This window comes from Budorcas taxicolor, chromosome 8, assembly GCF_023091745.1.
Source record: "Budorcas taxicolor isolate Tak-1 chromosome 8, Takin1.1, whole genome shotgun sequence".
Lineage (NCBI taxonomy): Eukaryota > Metazoa > Chordata > Mammalia > Artiodactyla > Bovidae > Budorcas > Budorcas taxicolor.
Window position 1 is genome coordinate 113,618,602 of NC_068917.1, and position 24,593 is coordinate 113,643,194.

At 55.2% G+C, this 24,593-nt stretch overlaps 1 protein-coding gene across 2 annotated transcripts; it reads right to left on the reverse strand.

Annotated features, from left to right (window-relative positions):
• On the reverse strand, window positions 1-24,391 carry TRAF1 (TNF receptor associated factor 1). Of its 2 annotated transcripts, none has more exons than XM_052645012.1 (8): window positions 24,369-24,391; window positions 20,986-21,736; window positions 18,770-18,854; window positions 10,153-10,218; window positions 9,245-9,655; window positions 7,402-7,579; window positions 5,303-5,451; window positions 1-2,859 (listed from the first exon to the last, which is right to left on the reverse strand). In XM_052645012.1, exons 2-8 carry the CDS (start codon window positions 21,123-21,125, stop codon window positions 2,641-2,643), a joined length of 1,248 nt encoding a protein of 415 aa, XP_052500972.1. In that variant the 5' UTR covers window positions 21,126-21,736; window positions 24,369-24,391; the 3' UTR covers window positions 1-2,640. The 2 variants fall into 2 exon arrangements, with proteins under 2 accessions (XP_052500972.1, XP_052500973.1); XM_052645013.1 differs by having other exon boundaries at window positions 20,986-21,296; window positions 24,369-24,383.
• Between the last annotated feature and the right edge of the window lie 202 nt (window positions 24,392-24,593).

Sequence of the window (24,593 nt, forward strand, 5' to 3'; positions counted from 1 at the left end):
AGCCCCGGTGGATCCAGGGAAATTCGAAGGGTGAACGGCGTAGGCGAGGAAAGCTTATTTATTTAGAAATATAAGATTAGATTAGGAAGAAATAGTGTAGTAGGAAAATTTAGTGGAGAAAAGAGGCTGAATAACTTGGTTTAAGTGGAGAAGTAATAAAACTTCAGGACAAGAAGTTTGCACCATCTACGTTAGGCCACCGGCGCCCGTTTGAATATCGGAGAGTGCCCCGCCTTGGACTCCCTCTCACGTGGAACTTAAAAGCTGGGGCAAGTAAGTAGACATGGCGAGCCTCCACGCCCCCGATGGGAATTCAGCCAGAGAACAGAGCAAAGAGGAGACACGGGGGAAACCAGTCCAGCGACTTGCCCAGCCTCTCTTGTTGTAAAGGCCTTTTATACCTCTTTTTGTACATAGACATCAATGGATAATATAAAATTATGCAGCATCAGCAGCCCTGACTTATCAAAACCAGGCTTTCTCTCTGCATGCCTAGTTGTATACACAAGTCTCAGGTGATTTACGTCATCTTCTGGCCAGAGGGCCAATTAACATTTTACGGCCCTTTTCTGATAAGGGTTTGTCAACCAGAAGACATATTTGTGTTGAAAATGTTGTTCTTCCCAAAGTCTGGTGCCACTCTCAGAAAGCACTAAATAAAGTTACATTCTTACACAGCAAAGGCACAACAATTTACAAGTAAAAGGAGTACAGTGATTTATAACAAAAGAAAAGTAATTAACTCAAAAGTCTAGTGTTGCTAACATCAAAACTACTATATTCCTTTTCCTATATCCCAATTACATTGATTAATATCCTTCAGGTGTTAAAAGATAAAGGATATGGAGGCCTGGCAACAGTCATTGACTCAACAGTGAAAACCCATCACCGATATGATTTTTAGCTCTTTGGAAAAGGCTCTGTATCTTTAAGATGCTTTAAGCTTTGTGCCTCTTGTGGTTGGGGGGCTGGAAACAATTCACAAATTGTAAAAAGTCCGGGGGAACCTGTCAGGCAAGTTAGAGAGCCATCAAAGGGGTTTCAGCTGATGCAGGAGACTGAAGCCCTGAATTAACTTTTTTCCAGAGAATGTCAGAAGAGTGAAAAGCACAGTAATAAAGCAGGCAGACTCTGGTTTTGGGGGGTAGATGTTCAGGAAAACTCAGGGGGAACCCCTGAAGCCAGATCACGCCTTTGCGTTTTGTCAGGCTTCCTTCCTCATGACCTTTGCCATGGGCGGGATTCCTCACGCTGGCTCCCAGCAGGCCAGGGTCCTGCGTAGCGACCTCCAAGGTGAGAAGACAAGCGAGCCTCAGCCTGGCCAGGCAGGCAGCGGTGCCCCCACTTCTTGGCAGCCTCTCCTGTGTAGCATCTCCTCTGAGGTCAGCGAACTTGGTGAGTGAGGCAGGCAGGGCAGTTCCCCCGTTACAGACAAGAGAACCAAGGAGAAGAAGCTTGGGTGCCGCCTGCAAAACTAGCCGGTCCACCCAGAGCTCAAAAGTTACTGCCAACTCCCACAACCCTTCATGAAAACTGCAAAAGAGATTAAAGAACAGTTCTTTCTTTGGTTTTATACACACAAAAGGACAGTGTCTGCAGGTGGCTCAGAGGTCCTGACCCGTCAACTAGAGATGTGGTTACCTGGGTTCAGTGGGTGACATGGGCTTCTGGACGTGGCCGAGGGTGGGGCCCCCAGGCAGGCAGCACAGAAAGTGTGGGTCCCTCTCCTTCTCCACACTCCTACCGGCTGCTCCTGGGAGCTCAGAGCCCCGGTTTCACCTGGAGGAGGCGGAGGGGCCCGTGGCTGGGGGAGGCGCAGGACACAGGGCCTGCACGTGGCTCTGCATAGAGGGGAAGCCGACTGCCAGGCCCAGTGGGGGCTGTGCAATGCAGGCAGCTCGCCCATCGCGAGGTGCTGAAGGTAAATCAGGCCACTGGAGGGCACGGGGCTCCTGAACGCTGCAGCCCGTGGCCTCAGCTGGCCTGGGGGGCTGAGAGGTAGAGACTTTCTGGGCTTGGAAGGAACCTCAAAGGTCTTTAATTCCACCCTTTGTTTGATACCCTCCCCAAAGTGTAGCCCTCTGTGGTTGCTTGTTCACCTCCAGGGCCGGGGAACTCAGTAGAGCCTGGGACAGACTGACTTACACTGGGCTCCATCCCTTCCACCCCTGGTTCCAGTTCTGACCCCCAAGCAGGAAGAGAGGGAGCACGGTCTCCGCGGTGACCTGCAGAGGCCTCCCCATCCCTGGAGCCCTTGGCTGAGGTCCTGCATCTCCAGCTCAGCACCCATGCCCCAGCCTGGTCCCCACACCCTCCCGCTCTTGCCCAGAGTCCATCCCCACGTTCAGGGCTGGGGTGGCCCTCTGGCCTCCAGTTCTGCGTGGTGAGTGCTGAGGGATCAGTCCTGCACCACCTCCCTCTGGACCTTCCGCCTTCATGGGTCGGCCCCAAGGTCCCGTCGCTAAGTTGACGGCATGTCCTGGCCAATTTGTCAGCCGGGCTCAGGTGATGCCAGCCCCGGCCCATCATCGTGCCCTGGGGTCCTGGACACAGGGGGCCGGGACCTCGGGCATTGTGCTGAACCCTCTTCCGAGCTGGTCTCCCCGAGGACTCGGGTGCAGACGGCTCGGCCCGCCAGCCCTAAGTGTTTGTCTCCACGACGCACTTGAGGAACATGGTGTCGTCCTTCACGTAGGCGTGCTTGGGCGACTGCAGCTTGTTGAGGGGGAAGAAGAGAGGGCAGCCGCTGGCCACGTTGGTCTCGCTCTGGGGCCGCTGGAAGGAAGCGGAGTTCAGGTCGGGCCGGAAGGCGTCGATGGCGTGTTCACGGTTGTTCTGGTCCAGCAGCATGAAGGTGACCTGCCGGGCAGCGTGCTAGGAGGTCAGGCCCAGGTCTGACCCATGCCGTCCCTCTGACGCTGAGCTCACGGTGCTGTTGCTTTTATTTAGTTCCTCCAGACTCTTTTGCAACCCCGTGGATGGTAGCCAGCCAGGCTCCTCTGTCCACGGGATTTTCTGGGCCAGAATACTGGAGTGGGTAGCCATTCCCTTCTCCAGGGCATCTTCCCCACCCAGGGATCGAACCCACACCTCCTGCACTGAAGGTGGGTTCTTCACCACCATGCCACCGGGAAAGCCTGAGCTCACACTGAGCAGAAGCTAAAGAAAGAAATAAGAGCCACACGTGGCACATGGTGAGAGCTGGAAAGCAGAAACACCAGGTACTGTGAGCAGGCTCCAGGGGAGTTCTATGATTAGGACTGAGACATTCTATCTGACAGGAGGGGGCGACTCAGATGCCACTGTCAACTGTGGTTGGCTGCTAGGGGCTAAAGGAGAGACTGAGTCCTGACAAGAAGCTGGACCCCTTAAGCCAAGATGCCTCTTTCTGCTCAGAGAGGTTGACCCTTCAACCACAGCTGGATCCTCTGGGACAAGGCAGAGGGGTAAGAGCAGCCAGGCCTTCCGCTGAGCGGATGTCAATCACATCCTGAAACACAAACCCAGCTTCTGCTCTGCCCAGGGGCCCTGTGTGTCCCCAGGAAGCCAGTGATCTCGAAGTGATATATATTCTCCCCTCCGGCCCACACCCCTGAAATCCCCGCCACCCCCGCCGCAATGGTTCTCAAACTCGGCTGCACTTTAGAATTCCCTGGGAAGGTCTGAAAATTCCCAGTGCTCAGGGCTCACCGTTCACGGTAGTGGAGGCCCAGTCATTAGCATTTTTAAAACTCCCCCAGAACGTAGGGGAACCGGTTTCAACCTACTGACTCATACCCAGACCCCGTGGCCCCCCGCCCCCACCCGTTTGCTCTCTCTCTCATCCCCCTTCACCCCAGCTGAGGTCTGGAGTCCACCCTCTGCCCTACCCTCTTGCTGCTGCTGCTCACCTGCGGGGCAATGCCTGCCCCACCTCCACCTCCGGCTGCCCTTTGAAACATTTTAACAACCTTTCAAGTATCACCACACTGCCTCCTACACTGGCAACATCCCCCACCTGAGAGGAACATTGGCTGCAACTGATGAACCTATGCTGAGACATCATGTTCACCCGAAGTCCCTGGTTCACTTCAAGGTTTGCACCTGGTTTTGTACATTCTATAGGTCTGGACAGATGTGTAAGCACAGGAACCTATCATTGTCATATCAGAGTATCTAGCAGGGTAGTGTTAGCTGCGCAGTCGTGTCCAGCTCTTTGCAATCTCATGGACGGTAGCCCCCCAGGCTCCTCTGTCCATGGGAGTCTCCAGGCAAGAAGACTGGAGTGGGTTGCCATGCCCTTCTGCAGGGGATCCTCCCAACCCAGGGATTGAACCCGGGTCTCCTGCATTGCAGGCGGGCTCTTGACCATCTGAGCTCTAGGGAAGTCCCTCAGAGTGTTTACACTGCCTTAAATCCTCTGCGTCCCACCTACTCATCCCTCCTGTCTTCCGTGAAACCCTGGCAACCTTTGATTTTCTCCCTGTCCTCACAGTTTGCAGCTTCCAGAATATCACATAATTGGAATCACACAGTGTGCAGCTTCTTCAGACTGACTTCTTCCACTCAGTTAACATGCACTTAAGGTCCCTCCGTGTCTTAGGCTCCCTAGCTTATTTTGCTGGAGTGCTGAATAATACTCTATTGTCTAGATGGACCACAGTTTATCCATGCATTCACCTACTGAAGGACATCCTGGCTGCACCCGAGTTTTGGGAATTATGAATAAAGGTGCTATCAATATCTGTGTGCAGGGTTTGGGGTGGACTTCAGTTTTCAATTCATTTGAGTAAATCCCAAGGAGTGTGATCTCTGGGTTACATGGTAAGAGTATGTTCAGTTTTGTGAGAAACTGCCAAACCGTCATCCAAAGTGGCCGTCCCGTTTCATATTCCCGCCAGCAATGCATGAGGGTCCCTGCTGCTCCACATCCTTGCCAGCACTTGGTGTTGCCAGCACTGTGGGTTTGGGCCACTCTTAAAGGTATATGGTGGCATCTGCCTCTCTCCCTTTTTCTGAGAGTGCTGCTGCTGCAGGCTAGACCCATAGTAGCTCCTATAGAAAGTTTTCTTTATTCACCCCGCTGTGTGAACTCCATCCCTACATGTCTTCCAGGGTGGCTGGTCCAGGCATTTCAGCTCCTGGACTCATGTAAGCCTTGGCTACTAGAGGGGAACCCAGGCTCTTGTTTCATAAGCGGGGAAACTGATAACACAGAGGGTGAAGGGCTCTCCGAGGTCACACAGGCAAGCTCATGGCTAAACCAGGAGCAGGCCCCAGGTCTCCCCCACCCGAGGAAGCCCCTCATTTCCCAGGCCCGTACCTTGTTCCTGAAAGGCCATGGCAGCAGGGCGTCGTACTCCCCTCTCATGATCACGATGAAGAGGGACAGGTGGGTCCTCTTCCCCGTCCCATCCCCATTCAGGTAGAGCCGCAGGCACAGCTTGTATCCATACTTGGCGGTGTAGAAAGCTGGAATGCAGAAGCCAGAGTCATCGCCAGGGCAGCCGTCAAGTGCTAGGCTTTGCAGATGAGGAAACTGGGGCTGCCAGTTAGGCAGGCCCAGGCCGTGGCCCCAGAGACTGTGACATCTGGGACCGGAGCTGCTTCTCCACCACAGAGCATCAGGGGGCTTCCCCGGCGGCTCGGCGGTAAAGAATCTGCCTGCAAGGCTGGAGACGTGGCTTCAAACCCAGGGTCAGGAAGATCCCCTGGAGAAGGAGATGGCAACTCTCTCCAGCGTTCTTGCCTGGGAAATCCCACAGACCGAGGCGCCTAGCGGGCTACAGTCCATGGGGTCGCAAAAGAGTTGAACATGACTTAGCGACTCAACAATAAACGAAAACACAGAGCCTTAAATCTTGGAGACCGCCTGAACCGCTGGAGGTCAAGGGCCACCAGAATCACAGACGGCCAGGCCCCAGGCCTGGAGCTTCTGACTCAGCAGTGCAGGGCAGGACTGAGAATTTACGTTTCTGCCAGGGGACAGAGGCGCTGCTGGCCCCACCACACTCCCGATTTAACTGACGTCAGGAGCCGGAGCCCAGCAAGGGGAAGTGGCCGGCCCTCAAAGTCACAGCGAGCTGGGGTCAGGGCCAGAGTGAGGGGCCCGGCCTCCTACGTCCCAACATGCAGCTCTTTCTGCGGCCCCAGGCTAAGCGGCTGGGGTCTCCTGGCGGCTGGGAGGGAGTGGGGAGGCTCACAATCTGCCGGCCACCCTTGGCACAGGCCCCTGGGATGAATCACCCCCTGGTGATTAGGTACAGGGCCTGTGGGCTCTCGCCCTGGGCAGCTGAAAGAGCCATCTGGGTGTGGGTTCCAGCGGCTGTCCCCATGAGGGCCCATCTGGGAGGGGCAGAGCCGGGACAGCTTGTGCAGGGCAGGAAGGCGTGGAGCGGGGACAGGCTGACGGTCTGACTCATCTCTGCCCTCTGTGCTTTGGTAGAACAGGAAGCCAGAGACACTGCTTGATTTTTCCCTCTTTGGAAAGCAGCCAGGACAAAAAGCTTACGTGTTGAGGGCAAGGCCACCCCACGAAGGAGCTGCCCCGGTTCTTGAGGCAAGGTGCCTGGCTTGGGGGCCCACCTGCCCTGTGGGATGGGGCAGACTCCCATGCCCCCTCTTAATCCTCACACTATTGGCCTTGGGTGAGTCAGAGGAGCTGACAGACAGGAAAGGCATGAGGCTGGAGCAGACTTGAGTGGGGGTTAAAACTGCCTTCAGCAGAAATCCTCCTTAACAACCCACCCATCTTCCTTAGACACACACAGGGAGGCAAGGGGGAAAGCACAAGGTCTGAGCACAGACATGCACAGCGTCACAGAAGCAGGTCTCAGCCAAGGAAGAGAAACATCGGCCGAGTAACTGCCTGCTTGATACAAGGTATTGGGCCAGGCCCGGGGTCCCAGAAGTGAGTAAGAACTGCCCTGGTTTACACAACACTCACTCACATGCTCCCTACAATTGTACACAGATGCCTGTGGTTTTACCTAGATCTCCCCTTGTCTGATTTCAGATCACTGGGTCTCGGAGGGTTGGGGCACCTGTGAAAGCCATCCTCCACTTCCCTTGAGTCTGCACAGACTCAGGTTCACAGCGCACTCTCTTTCAAAACCAACATCCACCCAAACGACTGAGATGACTTATTCCTAGTTGCAGAATGTAACTGATGTTCAGGGAGGCAGAAGGCCAGCGTGGTGCCAACAGCCCCTGCTCCACACGGTGGGGTGGGGAGGAGCCTACCACCTCCACGGGCCTGGCAGGGCCGGGCATCTGAATGGCCTCAGGCCTAACTGTATGCAGCAGAGTTGTCAGAGTGGACCACCCCCCACCCCCTGCTTGTCTCCTGGGCCCCGTGGGGAACGCCTCCCCTGCAGGTGCCTGTACCCCCAGCCCCCTGCTTGCCATCCCGGGAGGAGTTACCTGGGGAGAAGAGGCTGACAGTCCTGCCGCAGGCCGACTCATGGCACCGCCGGGTGACATTGGTGATCTTCCACAGGAAAGTGCCATCGTAGGAGGCCTCCTCCATGAGGTGCAGGCTCTGCTCCAGCTTGCCCAAGGCCTGGTCCTTCTGGGCCAGGGTCTGCTGCAACTCCAGCACCTGGGGCGGGGAAGCCCATTTAGCCAGAGGCACCAGAACCCAGACTGAGGGTGAGGTAGGGATGGCGGGACGTATAGATAGATACAGCTGTTTCCCAAATGGCCTTCCTGACCTCGCCTCCCTCAGCCGCAGGCACCTCTCTGCATATGCTGGCCCTCCTGCCTGGAATTCCTCTCCCTCCCTTCTCCACTGGCCAACTCCTATTCATCCGTCAGGAACCCGGCTCACATAGCCCTTCCTCTGGGAAGTCTTCGACCGCTGCCCTAGTTCAGCTGGCTTCCCTCTTTCTTCTCTGTTCTGACAAGCGTCTGAGATATACTTTTCTGCTTCTCCTACAGGATGGATGGTCTCCCCTGTCAGGGCTGGGCCCATGCTCATTTCACCTGTGGCCATGTGGCTCAGACGGTGAAGAATGCGCCTACAATACAGGAGATGCAGGTTTGATCCTTGGGTTGGGAAGGTCCCCTGGAGAAGGGAGTGGCAACCTACTCCAGTATTCTTGTCCGGAGAATTCCACGGACAGAGGTGCCTGGCGGGCCACAGTCCATGGGGCTCCAAGGAGCTGGACAGGACTGAGGGAATGCCACATAACCTGCATGTTGCCAGGCATGCAAGAGTTGAGCCACAGAATTTGTCAGGAAGTGAAGATACGGTCACTGCCCTGGGGGGGAGCAGGCAGGCACCACCTTCCAACTGGGGCAAGCGTCGCATAACTAAAGCCTTTACTCTGCCACTCAAAGCCAGCGTCTGGCTCTTCTAGTAGGTTTCTCCATTGACATTTGAAAAAAATACAAATTTATTCTCAGGGATACTCAGGTAGGGAAGTCAGCGATGGAAGTGAGCATCCTTAAAGAAAACCAAATCCCTAATTTACAGATGAAAAAGTCACAGTTCCGTGACTTGCTCAGATCTACATAGCAAGTGAATGGCGGGCCTGGAACTAAAATCCAGGCCGAGCTCAACATAAGAAGGTGATGTACTCTTGTTGCCCCACAAGAAGCAACATAGCATTGTGACTGGTCATATTAAGAGAAGTATAAGCTCTGCAACAAAGGAGGTTACAGTCTGACTCAACCAAGAACTGTCAGATAGGTGAATTATCTGGTGGTGTGGTGCCACCATGCTGAAGAGTGGAATTCTTAAGAGACTGGGCCAGAACACAAAAAGTAACATACTCTGGTGAAGTGCGAAGGCACGGGGGTTGTTCAGCCTCAAGAAGGAAACACTCAGGCAGGATATTATTACTGACTTCTCATCTCCGAAGAACTTCCATGGGGGCTAGAAGTCGGATGTTTTGTGGGCCCCGAGGGGCAGCGAAGACAGAGAGGCAAATTTTAGCTTAGTATGAGGGACAGCTTTCTAAGCATGAAAAGTGGAATGAGGCAGTGGAATGAGGTGCTTGGGGTGGGAATAGTCTATTGTAGAAGAATTGAAGCAAACAAAAGGAAGCGCCGGATGAGGGGTTGACTATCACTCTGCCTCAGTCCTCTTCCTAGAAGGTCTCAGGACACAGGAGAGAGATTTTTGATGGGGGCATGGCTGGTCTGTGCAGGCAGGGGGCATAGGAGGAAGGCTGGTCCATTTGCTCTGGAGACCAGATGGGGCAAGGGGTGGGGTGGGGCTGCCCTGAGCTGCCTTGAAGGTGAACTCGCCTCCCAGGCTCACCCGCTGTTCCAGGCTCAGGATGTGTTCACGGTCCAGCTGGCTCTGGTGAATGGAGGCGGCCAGGGCCAGGTGGGAGGCCTCCACCTCCTTGTTGAGGACGGCGACAATGTTCTCGAACACACACAGCTTCCCCTCCAGCTCGGTCAGGAGCTTCTCCTTCATGAAGTGATGCAGGGCCAGCTCGTCCTGGCTCTCGGAGCAGGGGGCCCGGTAACAGTCCACCTCCAGGCCCCCGGCTGCCTCCACGCCCCCCTGCAGCTGCAGGTCTGACAGGTTCCGTTCCAGGGCCATGGGCCCGTACCCCAGGCCAGAGCCCAGCTGGGCCTTCCACTGCTTCATGAACCCCAACAGCAGGTTCAGGTGGGCGGCCTGGGAGGTGACCTCATGCTCCTCCATGAACTGTGGGCTTCCCTGCCGAGAGAGCGGGGCTGAGCAGTGAAAACAGAGGAGGAGGGAGCACCAGGGAGCCAAGGAGAGTCCTGCCATCACAGGTTACCAAGGGACGTCATATCCATTCACTCAGCAACAGGAAGTACATAGCAAGAGGGATGTGGAGAAGGGCCCTGGCATTAGACACACCCATGCTGAGCCGTGTGCTCGCCACCTTCCAGAGCAGCAGTTCTGTCCTGCCCTCGAGCACAGTGATGATTCAGGACCATGGAGAGAGGCACAGGGGTTGGGGGTAGTGGGGAGGGGAGGGTCATTTTTGTGATGCTACTACAATGCTCAGGTGAGACTTTAAGAAGAACTCCCCTGAATACAAAGATGACTTGCTAGTGATTTTGTGGCATGTGAACCACGTAAGGTACATCCAGAGCAGCAGCTGGATGTTGGGGGAAAACCCAAGGGGCTGAGTGCGGTCTGAGACTGCAGTGTACAGACCTCCTTTCTCACACCTAGATACTTACCTTGAAGGAGCAGCCAACACCTGCAAAGGGGCACCCAACTCCAGCCTCAGCCGCCTCGGGGTGATCCTGGAAATAAGAACCACGTCACTGGATGTTGCGGGGGTCCCAGTGGCACTGGGGCTGTCTGTGAAGCACCAACATCCACCAGGCAGGGGCTGGGCTGGGCCACGAAACTTTGCACATGCTGTTCGTCCTGCCTGGCTGATTTTTTTCCACCCTTCAAGCTTCACCCCTTCTGTGACCCTCCTTCAAAATGAGAACAGAGCTCCTGCTGGGATCCTGGGAAGCACTGCCACCCCTCCTGCTGGGACAGGTTCCACCCAACTCACTCTTTGGTTGCCCTCACTGGTCTGGGAGCTCCCCGAGGGGCCCAAGCAAGCAATGCTGTTAACCTATGCGCAGGTCTGAGGAGCTTGGAAAATGGGCTTCATGGCCATAGTTCTTCTGAGGGCCCCAAACAACCCTTGGGGATGGCAGGGTAGGTTTTCTGTTCCCATTTGATTGATGAAGAAACTGAGGCTCACAGAGGGGAAGGAATTTACTCAAGAAGGAACAGCTAGGAAGCTGCACAGCTCCAGGACTCTTCCCACCCCATACCCCTCGTCGTACAGCCGCTAAGTCATGCCGGTCTCTTTTTGACCCCATGCACTGCAGTGCTCCGGGCTTCCCTGTCCTTCACTATCTCCCAGAGTTTGCTCAAACTCATGTCCATTGAGTTGGTGATGCCATCTCTGTCTCTTACCAAAAGTAAACCCGAGAGAGACTGGGAGGACTTTTTTTTTTTTTTCCCAAAACATATACTTGTAAAGGCCTTAAATACAGAATATATAAAGAACTCTTGCTGCTACTGCTGCTAAGTCGCTTCAGTCGTGTCTGACTCTGTGCGACCCCATAGACGGCAGCCCACCAGGCTCCTCCATCCATGGGATTTGCCAGGCAAGAGCACTGGAGTGGGGTGCCATTGCCTTCTCCGTTACAATTCAATAATAAGACAGCCTAACACAAAATGGGTAAAACACTGAACAGATACTTCATAAAAGGAGACACATAAATGACAAGCCTATGAAAGTAGGTTCATCATCACCAGTCATCAGAGAAATGCAAATTATCATAAAATGCCATTGTCTGCTCACTAAATGGCTGAAATTTAAAAAGAATGGCGATACCAAGCTTTGGGGAGAATGTGGAGGAACTGGAAAACACTTGCAGAGGTTGCTAGTGGGAATGCAAAATGGTGCAGCTGCTTTGGGACAAGCGGTGCCAGCATCTCATGAAGTTAAGTCATAAAGGAACATGCAGACCATGCTCACCAGGCTGGCGGGCCCCACACGCTCCACCCCAGGGATTTACCCAAGGGACACTGAACACGCTTCCACGTGTGTTACGTGAATGTTCGGGCAGCTTTACTCATAACAGGCCCACACTGGAGGCCGCCTGAGTTTTCAACTGCTGGTAGATGGGTGAACAAAATGTGGTGTGTTCGTACCCAAGGACACTCACTCAGCACTCAGCAACTGGATGGACTAAATTACTAACAGGTGCAGTAACAGAGCGACCTCAAAACATTCTGCTAAATGAAGAGTCAAACACCAAAGACCGCATACTAGAATTCTATTCCAAGTTAATTTTTTCTTCTGATATTAAAAAAATTTTTTTTGGCTTCACCATGCAGCATGTGGGATCTTAGGTGCCCGACTAGGGATCAAACCTGTGCCCGCTGCTTTGGAAGTGCAGAATCTGAACCGCTGGACCGCCAGGGAAGTCCCTAGGATTTCATGCTCATGAGATTCTAGAAAAGGCCAAACCATAAACAGAGAGTAGGTCGGTGGCTGCCTGGGGCTGCAGCTGGGGGAGACTGACTAGCCAGGGGCACAAGAAAATTTTATCTGGTGCAGAAACATTCCCGTTCTTAACTGCAGGTCACACGACTGCAAGCATTTACTGGTATCCATCAATCTGTGCACTTAAAATGTGTGAATTTTATTACACATAAATAGTATATTGACTTTCCAAGAGCTTTGTTGCTGTTTTTAAGAATGACCTCACGGGGCGAGGTGAGGGGAGATCTGGACGGGAGGACAGAAGTCTTTGGGCTGAGCAAATATAAAGTCACACTCGTCGTCATTCTGTAAAAGGTAAGAAAGTGAGAGCTGTGGGCTTAATGAGACAGTTGGACTGGGACACAGAGCACAGCCCAGCAAAGCCTCAGGCTTCAGGTACAGGATGTTCCCAACAAGAAGCAGAAAACAGATGTTTTCTGGGAGGGAGGCAGCCTTGCCAGGGAGACCAGGCGGGCTTCGCAAAGGGCCCGGCAATGCAGCTTCTCCCAGCAGGAAGCTTCCTAATGTGCGGGGAGGGTGGAGGACCCGAGGCCGATGGGGACCTGGTGATGGATGAGGGGTGACCGCTCAGGCTGTGAAATGCCCTCCAAGCCCGCGATTCGAATCCTCTGCAGCTCGAAGTGAGAGGCAGAGGGAGGTAAGATGCAAGGGAGAAAACTAACGGTGGGGTTCCAGAGTCGCACACGGGTGGGGGGCACGTGCCCCTTTGGCAGCTGAGCCTCGTGGCGTTGCGTCTGTGCAGCGAAAGCCCAGGCAGAGCAGCAGGTGCCGTGTGTGCAGAGCAGGCATCCTTGTTACCACGCGGTGGAGGAGCCAGGGCCAGCCGCTCACACCGGCAGAGCAGAGGCTGCGGGGGGCCGGCCAGACCGCCAGAGTGCCACCGTCAGCCACTGCCTCTCATTCCTTAGGGTGCTTACAGGGCTTGGCTCTGGAGCCATCCCGTTGGGGTGCAAAGCCCATTTCTGTCAGTTCCCACACTTAGCTGTGTGGTCCTGGGGGACTTATTAACTCCCCCACGTCTCAGTTTCCCAATCCGGAAAATGGAGACGATAATAGAACCCCCCACCCCATAGAGTTATGGTGAGGATTAAATGCCAGAATACACGCAAATTCTGATACGAGTGACCTATTCCGTTATAATAAAATACCATAAACTTAAATGGCTTAAACAACCCACATGTATTATCTTATGGTTCTGGAAATCAGAAAAGAGTTGGACATGACTGAGCGACTGAACTGAACTGAATTGAACATCAAGGTGTCAGCAGGACTGTGTCCCTTCTGGAGACCAGAGGGGAGAACCTGTTTTCTGGTCTCTTCCGGCTTCCAGAGGCTGCCTACATTCCTTGGTCCCTCCCTCCAGAGTCAGAGGCAGCAGCAGAGCATCTTCAGCTTCTCTCTGATTCTGCCTCTCTTGTCTTCCTCTTTTGAGGACCCTTGTGATTACAATGAGCTCACCAAATAACCCAGAGTCATCTCCCCATCACAAGATCCTTAACTTAGTAACGTCTGCAAAGTACAAAGACCTTTTTGCCATTGTCATGGGCTGAGGAGTGTCTGTGCGTCCTGAGTCACTTCAGTGGTGTCTGTCTGCGACCCTATGAACTGCAGCCCCCCCAGGCTCCCCTGACCACAGGATCCTCCAGGCAAGAATACTGGAGTGGGTTGCCATGCCCTCCTCCAGGGGATCTTCTCAACCCAGGGACTGAACCTGTGCCCCTGCACTGGAAACTCGGAGTCTTAACCACCGGACCACCTGAAAGTCCCTGGAGACATGGTCTTTAATGAGGTGATTAAGTTAGAATGAGGTCATTAGGATGGGCCCTGCTCCAGTGTGACGGGTGTCCTTATAAGAAGAGAAAGCGAAGACACAGACATTCAGAGGAAGAGGATGCGAGGATGCTGGGAGAAGACGGCACCCACTAGCCAAGCGGAGAGGCCTCAGGAGAAACCGACTCTGCCCGAACTTCTTGCCTCCGGCGAAGGAATCGGTCTCTACCACCCAGCCTGAGGTCCTCTGTGGCGGCAGGCTAATACGGTCACGTGAGGTGACTCATTCACAGGTTCCGAGGATCAACACGTGGGCAGCTCTGGGGAGCATCATTCGGCCTGACACATGCTTGGTTTAGCCCCGATGAGCGGGAGTAGGCCTGCTATTAGCATGATCACTCCCGTGGGTGAAGCGCTGCCCTTGGGACAGCTCTCCCCTCCCCCTTCACGGCCGCCACATACACGCACCTACTTAATCTTCACACCTCAAACCCATACTCATCCTGTAAAACCCCGTCTCCCCACTGGATCTCCCCAGCGGCTGGCAGACGTGAGGAACATCGCTACATGCACCTGTATTTCTAGAGGACCAAAGCATTTTTGCAAGCCACCTCACAGGATCCCTGCAGTCATCCTTCAAGGCAGGCAGGGTGGAGTTGGTTTCCCCTGAACACACGTGGGAGACCTGGGCGAGTGGCTAAGTCTGGGTCACGTGGAGCTTGTACAAGTGAGAGGCCCAGTGTCCCGCAGGCACGGGCCCTTCCGGGGCCGCGGCTTTCTCCACCCCCACGTGGGCACAGCCCTGCTGGGTCTCCCAGGACCACCCGGAGGAGGTCGGGGCTCTGAGGTTCTGCCTCTCTCACGGAGGTGACGAAGCTGAAGCTCAGGGAAGGGTGCTGACTTGTAGGAGACAATGCAAGTTTGGGCAAAGCTGTGGTGGAGGCCAGGCGCCTAGGATCCACGTCCAGGGCCCTTCCTCCCCCCAGGCGAAAGAGGGGTAGCCCATCTGAAGGCAGGGCACCCAGGGCACTAGAGAGGCAAGGGGGCTGGGGCCGCGGAGGAAGAACAGGGCATCCGTCCTGGGCCAAGCCTATGCCACAAGCGGCCCCTGTGTGAGCGGCCTCATGGCTGGCAAACCGCTAAAAATAAAACTTGCGGTGGAATTTCCTCTGAGGAGGAAACAGAGAAAACACAATCCCAGCCCTGAGCGAACACTTGTCCTTCTGTCCAAGTCCGAGAAGTCGAGGGGGTGTGGTGTTCCCGGCTGCCTACTGACCCAGGCCCTTTGTGACGGGGTCAGCAGAGGGCTGTCGGGGGGCCTCCACTTGAGGACCCGGGGGCCTCTGATAATGTGGGTGTTAAGAGGGTACTGGGGGCACGAGAGAAGCCTCCATGAAGCCACGACACAGAACAGAGGGCCTGCAATGTGCCAGGCACCGCCCACACTGCTGTGCTGGGCACAGAGGCTGGCCAAGGTCTTTGGGGGCTGGGCGGGGTTTTCCGCTTGCGTCTCAGCTAGTGCTGAGGGAGAGACTCTCTACCAGGACAGGGTGGGCCCAGTCCACCCGCCAGTTCCTGCCCTCCTCTGCATCTGAGCCAGTTTCCTTTCTGGCAACCTCTGCTTGGCTCAACTGCCACCTCCTCTAGGAAGTCCTGCCTGATTCTCCTAGTTGAAAGGAGTCTTGCCCATTCCTGTTTTCCCAGCACTTGCTGGATTCCAGCACTTAAGATTGACTGGGTATTTAAACCTGTGTAAACAAAACACTTGGGGTGATCCCCCCTCTGGAGGCAGTAGAGAGGTGCCAGGAGGCCCGGGGGCAGGAAGAGGGAGGCCGGCTCCAGCTTCCCTTTGCACTAAGACTGGTGCAGGCAGGCCTCTTCCCTGAGCCTTCATATGTCACCCATTGGTATCGCCACAGCCCATGACACAGGATGTCACAGGACAGATGAGGCCACAGATGCAACTGCCAAGCTCAGAAGTGTGAGGGGGCTCACTTCCAGGGGCTGGATTTCAACAGACACGAATCAGCATGGAGGCTGAGGGACATCCTGCCCAGACGCAGGATGGCCTCAGGGTGCAGGAGGCTGACTGCCTTGCCTTTTGAGGCCCCGAGGGAGACGGACATCAGCTCAGGACAGAGGGAGAGGAGAACACAGGGCAGTTAGTTCCTCACGGTGGACATGGTGCTTTTGTGCAGCGATGAGCTGCCCGTCACTGCAGGGACACCAAGCCACTTGGCAGGAATCCAGTACAGAACGGAAAGGGGACTAGACAGCTCGATCTCCGATTGTTCTCAGATTCTAGAATAATTTGAGGCATTTTTGTAAGCCACTGGCAGCAGAGGCCAGCCTGCTTTTGACCTTCTTGAGGGGCCTCAAAGGGAAGAGACGAGAGCAACAATCCCGTCCCCAGGGTCTCCCGGAGGCAGGACTGATTGCTATTTCCCAGCCACCAGGCAGTCCCGACTTCACTGTCACTCCTGTAGGAAGGTCATTCCAGGCCAGAACCAAGTCTCTAACTGGCTCATCATCCTTTACCGTCTGCTTCTTACACGAGCTAATCAGGGCAGGGCTCTGAGCGCTTCTTGGAGGGACCAGGGACGTGACCCTAAGGAAGCCAGAGGAGGAGGGCAGACAGGTGAGCGCATGGCGTGGAGAGGGCCGCAAGGGCGGGCGCCTCGGGGCTCAGCTCAGCCGCCCGGGCCAGCCCCTCCACCCCACCCACCTCCACTCCCCAGGTTTCCTCAGACGCACAGACTTCGGAACCACCATGTGTGCAAAGTGTTGATGTATCATCAGCTGCTTTCCTTTGGTCAAAAGTCCCCTCAAAGTTCCCATCGGGTCAGGAGCTGGCGGAGTCCCTGGTCTTTCCACTTGTGGCTTTCTGCAGGTGTCAGACCACTGGCTCACGCCGCCCCCCAGCTTTCCACAGGGTGTGCACCCCCTCACCCCCATGCTGCAGTCAGCTGAGAGCCTGTAATTCCATCATTAGAGTCACTCCACTTGGTCAAAGGCATCAAGTTTCAAACTGCACCCTGCAGGGCCCTAGGAATCCACAGAGTCTCTGGGGGCTGGGGCAGGAGAAAGAAGAGGGGTGACCGCAGGGCCAGAGGTCCAGGCTCTCCTTCTGCTTTCATCTGATTTCACACTAACAAAGATGAAAAAATTAGAACTACTGAATTGGGAGATATTAAAATATCTCTGCTTTATGTTATCTAAGATTTATACAATGAATCTGGATTCATTCTGTTAAGAGGCAAGACTAAAGCAAACCAGAAACAATCCCCCTGATGCCTCAGGCAGGTAGTTGCCTTAGAAAGCAGATAGCCTATCCCTCCCTTTGGAGGGTGGAGCACGGAGGCCCACTGAGCACAAAGACGCCCCACGAGGGAGGTGTGGGAAGTTATTCCAGGGGTGTTAATCCTACCAGCTCTCACCACGTGGTAGAGTAGAAAGTTCCGGGAAAATGCATTAGATCCTTACTGTGATTCCCTTGAGGGTCCGTGGGGGACAGGGCTGCTGAAGAGAAGAGAGGAAAGCCCTCAAAACCAGCTCTGGTGGGACAGGCATTCGAGCGACTCTCTGGAGGAGAGGGGGCTGGAGCAGAGAAGGGGGAAGGAGGCATGGAGACCTGCCTGCCTCTCGTTCCACAGCGGAGGGAGAGTGCCCCGCCAGCCAGTGACTGGCAATGGGACATCGCCGGCAGTGACAAGGCCCTGTCCAAGGCGGCGTCTTCATTTCACAGGGAGACAAACAGCGGCCATCTCAGCCGTGCGCTGAATATATAGCCATCCTCGACACCAGGCTCCTGATCCCCCCTACCCCCACCCAGGGCCACAGTCTGGCCAAGGGTAGAGCTCTGGTCCAACGGAGCCGGGTGCCTCGCAGTGTAGACAGCCCGGGTGGTCACCAGGGAGCTTTGCAGTGAGAATCCCCAGTGGGTGTCGGGCCCCACGTGTAAGAAGAGGCGGTTAGATTTAGAGCTGGGGCTCTTAAAGCTCTGGATTCACAGACCACTACCAGTTTTGTTTGCTTTTTAAATTAGGACATCAACATAAAGATCACTGTTTCTTAATTTTACCCCAAAAAAGGCTTTACCCCCAATTCTATCATCTGTCACGATCACTTCCTTTATACAAAGACACGCACAGGAAGGGCATCACCTCAGAGTAAAGGGTGATTCTACAAATGCAAAGAATTTAATTTTGTAAGAAAAAGTCATGGCAATTTTCTTTCTCTCTCTTTTTTTTACCATTTTTGTCATGAGCTGGTTTGGGAATGGACCAGGGTGGTTGCCATGCGGGCACCTCTGGGCTGGACACATGACCCTGCAAGGGTCTTTCCAGCTCAGAAGGGCCAGGGTTCTAAAACGGTGCCTGAGAATGTCTCTTTGGCCCCTCTTACTCCTGGAAGCACAGCTTGGGGAAGCCGGGGAAGTGAGCTGAGGCTGACCTAGCCCTGTCTGAGAGCAAACAGGGTCAGAAAGAGCTGTCTGCACTGAGCTGGCAAACTGTTTCCAGAAAGAGCCAGAGAGTGGCTATCTGGGGGCTGGAAGGCCTCTGTTATAGCTATTCACCTCTGCCATCTCAGGGCCAAAGCGGCCGTGCACAAGACACGTACGAAGGAGCTGCGGCCGGGAGCCCACCCCGCTCTATTTAGGGATCTGGAAGCTGGAAGGCCGCGCCATTTTCCTGTGTCACAAAGTCTCACTCCCCTGCTGACTTCTGAAAACACTTTAAGTGTAAGAACCATTCTCAGCTCGTGAGCTGTGTACTAACAGGTGCCAGGCTGGCCTGGGCCTGAAGGCCGTGGTGTGTGGGTCCCCGAACAGACTGCCGCTCTCACCCTGAACTGGTCAGCCAGGCGGTGCAGGACAAGCGGCTTTTCCACTGTGGACATCAGTCTCCTCGCCACCAACAGACAGAATTCAGTCTAGACTCAGGACAAGCAGGGAGGTGCCTGCCAGCGGAGACCATGGACCATCTTTCCTGGCAGCACCAGCTTACCTTCTCCTGAGACAGAAGGCTTCCTGGACTTTCAGACGGGGTGTCATCCCCTTTGCATTTGGCACAGATCCGATCCTCATCATTCCTGGGAACACAAGAACAAATGCCCCTGAGCAAAGCCTTCAAGACTCCACGACACCAACCTCCACCCCCAGAGCCCCAGAAGCCTGGGCCTTGCCCAGCACGGCAGCTGATATCCACGAGCATATACCTCCACCCCAGACCCACCATTCCCAAACCTCAAAAACACTGGGCACCCAATGTTTTCCCACAGCTTGCAGTGAGTTTCTCTGGCAGCCAAACCTGATTTGAACTGACTAGGCTATTAAAGCCCTTCTTATCCTGCTTAGGGTGAGTATTTACATTTGCAGAAATATCACTGCTTGATGCTTGAACATAAGTTATGTCCCCAGTCCCTGCTGGAAGAATGCCAGAGTAATGTACTGACTGGCTTTTCAAAAATCTGAAAACTTCTTCGTCCCACAATACATCTGAGCCCAGGGCTTCAGTTAAGGAATTGTGGGTGTGTACTATATTAGTTCTTCGCAGGTTCCTTATTTTTAGTACTTACAGATGACTCCAGCCTCTCAGAATAAGAAGGGGCCTCCAAGAACGCCCAGCCTGAGATTCCTAACCAGGAGTGGGGGTCAGCTTCTGAAGGCGATGACACATGGGCCTACATGCTTTTGCAAAGTGATCTGATGCCCAGCAAGCGCCCCTAGTCAGGCCCATTTCACAGGGAGGAGAACGAGGCCTCAGAGGACGTAGGGGTGGGCCGAGGTTGAGAGATGCAGGGCAGACCTGGAACCCTTCCCCGCCCCTACCATGTTTTGGAAGGAAACCAAGAGACCCACCGCAAAAGCCTGAGACGAGCCCAGGATGGTGAGACCAGTCAAGCCCTGCTCCCCCGCCCCGTCTGCCTTGCCAGTATCACCACCTCTCTCCTCTTTCTCTTAGCCTTCTCCTTCGTCAAAGCATTGGAACTTCTCAAGTTTGCCTCAGGAGTTTCCCACCTCCCTAACCTGTAAAGTCCCCAGCAAAGGTCACGCTGGGGGTGCATGGCAGTCTGAGAACACCTCTGCCAGGAAACTGACCTCATCTCTCCATTAGGCCTCACTGTCCTCTTATGGTAAGCGTCCACCTTTCCAAGGCTCTTCTGAGGAGTGTTTGGCACACAGTCGGCACATAACAGTTGCATAATAAGGTGGGATACTGATGATCATATTGATGTCACACCTCTCTGAATTATTTATAATATACACATTTTAATATATATGGTGTATATCATATATGTCTATTTTTATACATATGCCAGATGCATGTATTATATATAAAGAAGTGTTCGTTGCTCAATTGCATCTGACTCTTTGCAACCCCATGACTGTAGCCCGCCAGGCTCCTCTGTCCATGGGATTCTCCGGGCAAGAGTATTGGAGTGAGTCACCATTCCCTTCTCCAAGGGATCTTCCTGACCCAGGGATCGAACCCAGGTCTCCTGCACTGCAGGCAGATTATTTACCATTTGAGTCACCAGGGAAATATAACGGTATTTGTATACAATATAAAATATAAAGATATTTATATACAAATATATAGGAGATGGTGAAGGACAGGGAAGCCTGGCATGGTGCAGTCCATGGGGTCGCAAAGAGTTGGACATGACTTAGCAAATGAACAAGGACGATATACACATATGTCCATCTATAATATTTGAACATGCAGCAGCATACTAGATACTTCTGCCCCCTCTAGAAGAGTTCTCAGCAAACAGTCTGAGCTGATGGGTGATAAAGTGGAAGGAGATACATCTGTACAGCAGTTTGTCATTTACCCAGGAGGTTATAGATAAATTCCCTATTATAAGAATCTTTTGAAACGTTATTGATTGGGCCTTGTAACAATCCTGGGAGGTAGAAAATCACTTTACAGGCATTTTATTGACAAGGGGGCTGAGGTTTGGGGACATTAAGCCACGCGCACAGGCCACATAGTGGGTGAGTAGCCCAGCTGGGCTCAGAGGCTCTGCCACCTTCGACGGCCTTCTGTGGCCCCTTCTCCTTCTGCCAGAAGTCAGACAGGGCGGTATGGGGGGAAGCCGAGGCCAGAGAGATGCAATCACCTCCTTGAGAGCCAGGGGTCCTCTCGCCCTCGCCTCCCATCAGGAGTCCCTCCCCGGCGCCTCCTCCCCAACCACCCCTTTTCCTCCGACCCCTCACCTCGCGTTCTCAGAGAGACAGACGGCGCAGCAGAGAGGCCTGGGCTCTGGGGGGTCCTGGCAGGCGGTGGGGGGGCACCCAAAGGGGAACTCGTTCTCATCAGGGGCCGGGCGGGGGCTGCCGCCCGAGCCAGAGGCCATCCTGGGGTCCCAGGCGGGCTGCGGGTGCGGGGCCTGGTCCAAGCTCCTCAGGGCAGAGGCCCAGCCCCTCGAAGTCTGTGCTGGAGAAGTGCACTCTGCTGGGCCACCCACTGATACTCGGGCGGCTGATGCCTTTATCTTCAGGCTGGCTTGTATGGTTCGACGTCACAGCTGAGTCACAGCAGGGAAGAGACAGGAATTACCCTTGGTGGTGCAAAAACCCCCTGGATGGTGACTGCAGGCTCCAGGAGTGTCCAGTCATTCTTCCGAGTGACAGGGAGGTGAAGAGCAAGTCAGACAGAGAGAAGAACCGCATCGCGGACTTTCAGGGACGGCAGTTCAGAGTTTCCCCTGTCGGGGGACCTCAGCCTGCCACTGGCTTCCTCCACCTCCTCCCCAGGGACAGGGGCAGAGAGAGCTCCAGTCCCTGACTTAACTGTGTCCTCTGGGCCCTCCGAGCAGTCTGGGATTCTCGGTGGGGGTGATCACCACTCCAGTGGAAATCCCCAGGGTTCTGGAGGCAGGTCCAAAAATGAAAGTTCCCTGCGTATGAGCTCTGCCCCATCCAGAGGTGAAAGTCACTTCCTCACAGTGGGTCTCAGTTACCCCGTCTGTAAAAAACTAAAAAAGGAATTGCAACAGGGCGTCTCCAAGCCTTCTGTGGGCGCTAGGATTCCAGGACCCCATGGCCAAGGTAACCAGAGGCAGCAGGAAGGCCCCTGATGGCCCAGCCCTGCCCGGGGCATTCATCAGCACGGTGATGACACCGTGGACTGCTCAGGGCCCTGCCCCCACGGCCCCAGTCAGGAAATCATAGGTGGCCACAGACTCGGGTCAGGGACCACTGCTTCCTAGCACTGAGGCGAACAAAGGGCTAAACAAATAGAAGGTCGTGGAGACTTGGTCTCAGCAGCCCAGCGGGAGGCAGGTCCACAGCTGTGTGCGGAGCATGGCTCCTGGCACACCTCTCGTGCCCCGGGCAACATTTTCCTTCCTATTCCTTTAGGAAGCTGCTGGGAATTCCGCAGGCGCGTAGAGGCACAGAGAAGCTAGATGCCTGGTCTGGAGTCACACAGCGCCCGGCGGCAGAGCGCGCCTAGTGCCCGGCCTGTGCGACTCCAAGCTCTGTGCCCCTCCTCCCGCTCCAGAGAAGCGAGAGCAAGGCAACGTCGAGCCTGCGGAGCCCAGGACGGAGGTGCAAGCTGCTAGCCTCTGTTTCCTCTCTATCAAATGGAAAAGACGGGCTTCCCTGGAGGCTCAGGCGGTCAAGAATCCACCTGCAATACGGGAGACCTGGGTTGGATCCCTGGGTTGGGAGGATCCCCTGGAGGAGGGCATGGCAACCTGCTCCAGAATTCTTGCCTGGGAGAATCCCCATGGACAGAGGAGCCTGGTGGCCTGCAGTCCATGGGGTCGCAGAGTTGGACATGACTGAGCACAGCACAAATGGAGAAGACAATCAACCCCTCCACATCTGTCTGTCCTGCTGGGCTGCTGTTAGGGGTTATGCGAACTTTCACAGCAGTTTCAAATCACGGGCTCTGAGGTCTGACAGATCTCAGCTGCGGTCCTGAGTCCATCACTCCCTAGCTCTGGGTCTTGGGGCAAGGTCAGTAACTTCTCTGCACCTCAGTTTTTGCATCTGCAAAATGGGGATAATATTAATACCTGCCCCACCTGACTGTCACAACAACCAGATGAGATTGTGGGTGAAAGTGTGGCATGGTGCACAGCCCAAGTGAAATCCTCAGAAGGCTTTGATATTGATGGCACAGCCCTTCCAGCTCAAGATCAGGAAAAAAAGATTAAAATGGGAAATTATGCTTATAGTGTTTTCACATTCATCAAATTTAGTGGAGCCTCACAAATGGGCAAGGTAGGTCAGAGTTTATCCTCTTGAGTCTAGTAAATTCAACTGCCCACCTTCCCTGGAATGATGCTGAGTCTGCCAGGGGTTGCTGGCAAAAGGGCAAGGCATCCTACGCTACTGCTACAGTGGAAATCAGGTTCTCCAGCTTCACCTGGGCCAGCCCTGGCCTGGCCCTTTCAGCAAATGACTTTGAAGGTTGCCTCATGGAAAGACTGTCCAAAAGCCACTCACTTAACCATACACCCCAAACCTGCCAACTTCTCTGCATCCCCAACTGTTCCCTCCTTCCCTTGGTTCAGCATCCCGGATTTATCTCTCTGTCCAAGTTCTTGGGCCCCTTTCTCTCCCCTCTGCCTTCACTCCTCCCAGCTCCTTGCTATCGGCCTCAGCATGCACCCACGCTGCTCTAATGATTAAAAGCGAAACGTGGCAGGTGCCGTGTTAAGCGCTTTTACAAGCACATCTCATCTCATCTTCACCGGAACCTCAGGAGGCAGGTATTGTCACCTTCATCCCCATTTTACGGAGGCTCCAAGGAGTTCAGTGACTTGCCTCAGGGCTCACAGATAGTGAATGGGGACTCCGGATCCCTGTGTTCTAACCACACGCGGTCCCTTAAAACGCATTCCACGTTCCTCTCCAGCATCTACACGGTCTCCTCAATTGAACAGAACTTTTAGAAAACACTGTCTACACGGGCGCTCCGCTTCCTCAGTGCAGTCGAGGCTGCCCCAGGCCCGAGGCTTGCCCCGGCTTCTATCCACCTGGCCCCGTGGCCAGCCCGTGCCACGCCTCCGGGCGCCTCCTAATTCCCTTCCTTGCTGGGGCTTCCCGCACCCCTTCCGTGCTCCCCAGCCCCACCCTCGCACTTCTGCTTGACCCCTTTCTCTTCCGAGGGTTCTCGGCGCTGCGCACTGCGTCTCCCCAGCTTTCCCTTCGTCTCTCGGGGCGCAGCTGGACCAGACCACTTCCCCCCGGGAGTCCCCGTGGGCTGCCCCAGGGGTGGGTGCACTCCCGGCTCTGCGATCCCACTGCACCCCGCCCCCGGAGCCCAGTCCCCCGCCGCCTGGCTGCGCGAGGCCAGAGGGCCTGTTCGAGCCCCCCAGCCCGGTCCGTGCGTCTCCCCCCGCCGCACCTCCAGGTGCGTGCGCAGCGCAGCGAGCAGAGCCGGCCCGGGCTTCTCAAGGAAGAGCGACCGCAGGGCGGCCGCCGGGCCCGCAGGGAGGGCAGGGGGCAGCGAGTCCGGGGCGGGGCTCGGCAGCCCGGACTCCAGGTCCCCAAGGCGCGCGGGGAGGCTCGCGCCCGGGGAGCCCGGCGGGGAGCGGGGCCCCCGGGGTCCCGGGGCAGGCGGGGGCGGGGTGCGCTGCACCCACCTCGCTGCCGCCGCCTCCTCGCGGCGGCCCGGCCGGGGCTTCCGGTGGCGGGAGCACTTGGCCCCGGCGGCGGAAGCCGGGGAGGGCGGGCCCGGGGCCGGTTCCTGCATCCCGAGCCGCCTCCCGAGGCGGCCCCGGGGGCGGGGCGGGCGCTCTCCGCTGGGGAAACTGAGGCTTGGGGCGGGAACCACGGTGTGGCAGTCTGTTTTTGCACCGAAAACCCAC